Source organism: Anneissia japonica, unplaced genomic scaffold (assembly GCF_011630105.1).
Source record: "Anneissia japonica isolate Jap-2015-1 unplaced genomic scaffold, ASM1163010v1 scaffold573_len2283161_cov171, whole genome shotgun sequence".
Taxonomy (NCBI): domain Eukaryota; kingdom Metazoa; phylum Echinodermata; class Crinoidea; order Comatulida; family Comatulidae; genus Anneissia; species Anneissia japonica.
This window is the reverse complement of record NW_022719802.1, coordinates 1,802,640-1,808,721: the sequence shown is the minus strand read 5'-3', so window position 1 is coordinate 1,808,721 and position 6,082 is coordinate 1,802,640. Positions and strand designations below refer to the sequence as shown.

Genomic DNA, 6,082 nt, shown 5'->3' with positions numbered 1-6,082 from the left:
ATTATATGTTTTTTATTTAATATGTCGCCTTAAAATCCTTAATTACTTACTTGTTTTAATGATGAACGAACGAACGTCACCATTCGATAACACGTATTCGTAAACACATTCGCAAAAGATCACCAGCCGTTTTGGCCAAACAATCCAGTGATCTGATTGGTCGATAGTAGGGTAGTCGCCACAACGCTAAATTCAGAATTTGGGGTAGTCGCGAGAGCTATCACAACGCAGATTTAGTCAGTAAGGTTTATGAGCATGCGCAGATGCTGTCTCTTATACACATCTAGATGTGTATAAGAGACAGTATATATATATGTCCCCCCAGTGAGTTGTGAGACGTTGGCGGCGTTGTTTAAAAAATAATCCCGATAAATGGTCTATAGGCAAAATTCGCCCATTTACTTACTAAGCTCAGAAGTTAAATAAAATACCGGACTCGTGCGAATAAGCGCCCCGTTTGCATAACATTACATCACTGACTTTAATTAATATTTTGATTGTATGTCATTTATGTTGACTATACATGGTTACTTAATTTAGGCTTCGTTCATAGGATACTGTGAATAATATTGATATCATTCAAAAAGTGCACCTTGAAATTCTATGTTTCCGTAGACACCCCACTCAAGTTCCATAAGCATCCCCTCAACTCGCGAGAAATTATGTACAGGCATAGGTATAAAGATAGCCAGACGGAGAAATCAGAAAAATATTTGGCGAAGAGGTGTTAAAAGTTCAAGTTCATCAAGTTCATTAAGAAACTAAGGAAATAAGTTTCCTAATTGAATTTTTATGGAACAATACATTTCATATTATTGCAATAATTATTATTTCTCTGTTTCCATTTGTTCGACAGTCACTTTTCCCTTTCAGAACCATATTTCAGCTGTCTGTAAATCTGGTTATTTCCACCTTTGCCGAATTTGATCTATTTGTCCATACATTTCATGTCCCGCTGCTGAATCTCTCGTACATATTTTTATCACATCTAAAATTGATTTCTGTAACTCTCTACTTCTTCTATCCACTTAAGACCCTTACAAAAGCTTCAGAACTCAGCAGCACATTGTCTGTCTCACTAAACTTCGAGATCATATATTTCACTTATTCTGAAAGAACTTAATTGGCTACCGATAAGTAAACGTATAAATTTCAAAATGATTCTACTCACTCATAAATGCTTACATGGACACGCTCCATATCATCTTTCTTCATCAATCTCACAACAATTATCTCTACGTTCCACAAGATAGTCAAACTCTCTCAGGTTATCTGTTCCTAGAATGCTGCATGTTCGTACTGTCGAACGCACTTCTTTCTGCTAAGGAATTATGGAACTCCTTCCACCTTAACTTTAATCAACTTCTGATACTCATAGTCCATTCAAGACCCTCCTTAAAACCTATCTCTTTAATGAATAATATGCTGTCCGCAGTTCTTGTTGCTCCTTGCGCGTTCCATAGTTTACTTTTTCGTTGTTCGTTTACGAGCTCTTTGGAGAATATCATGTTTAGTTTTTATAGTTGTGTTATCTTTATATTAGAACGTTTTATGTATTTGTTCATAGGTGAAGATAATGCTGAATTTCACTATACAATAGCATAGTAGTTATCGTGGCTCACAGCTTTGTAAGTTCAATAATTTCTCAGAAGTACAATTCTTAATCTTATAGTATGATTACAATTAAATTCAGAACTCATATGACGTTTTAATATCTCGTATGGTAATCTACCTATATGAATGTAATTATGTTCCATGAAGATAGTTAAAATGGTTAATGACATGTCATGTAATTGTTGTTTACAGTTACCAAATCGAGTTTGCGAGTGATCAAACAAGCATTAAAGGGTTATGCTAGAGGAGCATCTTTTGAGTCATTAATTTGCGTCCTTTATAAATAATTCTTTATCTTTAAGCGCCGGTGACAATTACTTTTTTCTAACAGGCGCTATACAAATTATCCAATTTATTATTCATAAACCGTCTGTTGATTGGGAAATAATAATTAGACCAATATGAAAGTGTTAACATACCTACTTACCTCTAACAATAAGTCTCATTACTCCACGGTTGTTATCTGGACTGTCACCTCTATAACATTCGTATACCCCATCATCTTTAGCGCGTATACTTGCAATCGTAACGGACGAACCGCCGTTCCATTCTTTATTTGCCTCACCATAATTATGTCTCCAGCGTAAATTGTTATAACCGCCGTCTTCACTCAGATTGATTGAGATGGATTCTCCAATGCCGACAGTCAATGTTCTAAACTGCATTTTAATGTTGGCTGTGAAAAAATACATTCAAATGGCTTATGCTTATATTAGGCATTTTTCGTTTTGACTACGCGGCCAGTCTACTACGAACTAATGGACCGTGACAGCAACGCCAAGACACTGGCGTACAACACCAAGAGCTGTTTTCGTTTTTTTAAGGCGACTACGACGACGCAGCACACGTACGTAGGCCTACGGAGAGGAGTTAGTCGACCATGGTTTTATTACCAGGGAACGATGTTCCCTTGTTTTATATTTGAAAAAAGAAATGTGAATAAAAACTTTAGACAAATACAAAATAAAAAGTTTCCAGAAAACACTGAGTGATGTTTCGCTGTTGGCTAGTATCCTAGGCCTACAGGCTAGGCCTAGCCTAGGTGTCAAAAGAGTCGGGGACCGGGAGAAGACGGGTGTCAGGCCTGCTCAGGCAATTTGCCAAATGAAACGCTGATGTAAAAATAAATGTACATAACAATTTAAAACGGAGGTATTTATATAGCAAGGCTTTGATCCACGACACCATCAGTGGGCGCAGATGCCCTAGCTAGCGGCACCAGATAATGTGTTTTCTCCTACCCGAAATCCACCCTGACAAGGCTAGGCTAGCCTAGGCCTAAGAGGCCCCTTTTTCACTATTCACTGATTTACCTAATTATATGTTGTGATATTCATTCCTCATTTATTGTATGTATATAAATAATATAGGCCTTCATAAAACATCTAATTACTCACTTGTTTTAATAATTAATTCATTATTGAACGAACAATGCTCGATCGCGGATGCGATGAAAATTGCAACCCCCAACAAAAAAGTTACCAGCAGTTTGCCAAACAATCCGGTGATCTGACTATATTAGGGTAGTCGCCACTACGCCAAATTCAGAAATTGGGGTAGTCGCGGAAGCTGTCACAACGCCGATTTAGCCAGTAAGGTTTGTGAGCATGCGCAGATGTCTGTTACGCTCTATTAGTTCGTAGTAGACTTGCCGCGTACTCAAAACGAAAAATGCCTATTATATAATAAAGAAAACATTCATAATAAAACAAAATAGCAATAAAAAATAACACTACACCCCATTCCCCCCCCCCCCCGTAAGTCAATGGAACATCATTGGCAATGCCATCACTATTACTAACGCTATTCAAACAAACTAGATGGTACTCGGAGAGTGCATACCTCCGCTCACAATATAATTCTCCTCAGTATCAATTTCCCCGCATGTTGTCCCCATAAAAAAGGAATAATGAGAAAAAAAAAACCCCAAAAAACAAGCAGACTCCTTGGGATTTGAACCCAGGGCTGATAGTGTGGAAAACACTCTTCTAACCACTACACCACACTGTTTTCACATCTATCAGTTTGAATGGTCACATGTTTGTTTACACTTTACCGGCAAGCCCGTATTAGCACACGTCACACACGTCTATACGGCAAATAGACTGGGTTTCAGTCCTTAATCTTAATCAGTTGAAATGCTTAAGAATAAATCGATTTTGGTACAAATGGCGTTCCATATTCCTTATTTGCATGGCGTTCCATAGTATACTTTTTCTAGGATTAATTCTCATCAAAAAAGTTTCTCAACATAAACTGACGCTGGTGGCGCTTTCCGAAATGCGCTAATGTACTACGAAAAATCCATAAATTAGAGACTTGTGGCAAGTCTATACGGCAAACAGTTATTTTCGATCATTGTGTCCTTGACCTTTGACCCTGACCCTTCAAAATTAGTTACTTCCAAATTTTTGGTAAAGGAACAAGTTTGACAAATTTCTGATAAAACTGTTTAAAAAAATCGGGTTTTTTTTTTGTTAATTGTGACCTTGATCTTTAACCCTTACCCTTCAAGTGCTTTGAGATCTTTGGTCATGGAACATTGTGACAAAGTTTGACAAGTTTGTAATCAAAAGTATCATGGGCTGTAGACAAATAAATTAAAACAAGTTTTTCGTTTATTGTGACCTTAACCCTTGACCCTGACCCTTCAAAATTTAATCAGCTCTAGATCTTAGGTAAGGGAACATTGTGGCCAATTTTGATGAATTTCTGATAAAAAAAAATATGGGCTATAGGCTGTTCACAACAAATATGCCGACAGACAAATAAATAGCTAAATATAAAACCAGGCGAAAACATAACCTCCTACCAACTTCGTTGGCGGAGGTAATAAATAAAATATTGATATAAATAAAGCTTTAAAATGATAAGGGTCGTTCTGTACTTACCTAATGACGACGTCACAACAATAGCCGACCTAGATACCACTCTAGATTTAGTAGCTTCAAATGAAAACACACCGACACTCTCAGAGCTTGGCAAATTTGTAACAGCGAGAAACACAAAATAGTTATCAAGTATCATGTATGCCATTTCACTTGCTGTGTGAAATATTCTATTATCTGGCATGTCCCTTGTTAGTACCTTCAATTCTGTGTCGTTGCTACCCCATCCAGTATCAGCCCAGGTTACATTGTCTTTGTCATCCTTGTACAGTATACCTAATGATAAGTCTGTTGTCATGCTGTATTTAAGCGTGTATCCACGAACATTTGGATCGTAAGGTGATTTAGTATAGAATGTTATATCCAGTGGATCTTAAAAAAAATAATAGTTTTTCGTAATGTCACATGCCTACTATCATCTCAGAGTGTACTTTTGCAGCAGCGTATCACTGGTCTGGGATTTTGATGTCAGATGCCTTCCTCTAATCGATGCTATATACCTCGATTTTAGCAAGGCATTTGACCCTATCCGCTATCAAATTTTAAGAAGCTTCATCAGTATAAGATCTGATGATTATTAAGATCTAGCAAACATCAAATAATGCAATTGAGTATTTCATAGTTTTTGAGAGTATTATAATTTGGAATCATTTAAATACATTGGTATTATTATTTCATCTGACTTCATTTGGGATAAAAATAATAATTGGCCACTAATAATAATAATAAAATAATAACAAAATATTAATACTACTAATAATAATCTATATTATAATTATGCTTATTTCAAAGCCTACAAGCACAGTGGTAACCCAGTCGTCAGATACGTCTAGGATTCGAAACCAACCGGTCTGAAAAAAACTGTAACAACATAGATCATCAAAGTCTCCATCTAACGAAGTGAATATAATTCTATATTTCAGCTTAATTGAGGGAAAAATAATGACTTTATTTCTGTTATGGATCTATAGCTTTTTAAAGCACGTTTTACGTTGTTTACGCAGTCACACATGAGATTCCTATGGTTTGACTCACTATATGGCCATGTAAAAAAAGATCAGAAGAAGTTGTTGGTCGTCTCCTTTCTACATAAAAAATACCCCTCACGAACATGTCTTTCGAAAGGTCCACTGATTAATCTCAGATAAGATAGTTTAATACATACTCCAAGTATCGAAATGCACGCCATCGTGTCGGAATTCAATATTTCGACATTAATTATTTCATCATCAGGAATGAAAAATTATCCATATTTCAAAGCTTTTATGCACAAGTACCAAAAGTGATTGACCAATCAAAACATTACCCCTAGTAGAAATAAACTAAAGATCAAAGCATCCTTACCCTACTGATCAAAGCTACCTACAAAAACAAAGAAAGCTCTTTTGAAGCTTTCAGCCCATTGTTAAGCAATGGGTGTAGCTTACGTATAGCAAACGCTTCTTTAAACAATAGTATAGACCAATTTTGCGAACTCTCAATAATGTTATTAGAAATTATAAACCTAATTTATAATAATAATGATAATATAGAAATTTATATAGCGCCTTTTGCCAAAGGATACAAGGCGCTTAGAAAAA

General features: G+C 36.1%; 1 protein-coding gene across 1 annotated transcript in view; it reads right to left on the bottom strand.

The window, feature by feature from the left end:
* Window positions 1–4,800, bottom strand: part of LOC117111001 — an 18,036-nt gene extending 13,236 nt beyond the window's left edge. The window contains exons 1-2 of the mRNA XM_033253858.1: window positions 4,506–4,800; window positions 2,042–2,290 (exon numbers count right to left, since the gene is read on the bottom strand). Coding sequence (XP_033109749.1) covers window positions 2,042–2,290; window positions 4,506–4,800 — 544 coding nt within the window. The remainder of the gene's footprint in view (window positions 1–2,041; window positions 2,291–4,505) is intronic.
* Between the last annotated feature and the right edge of the window lie 1,282 nt (window positions 4,801–6,082).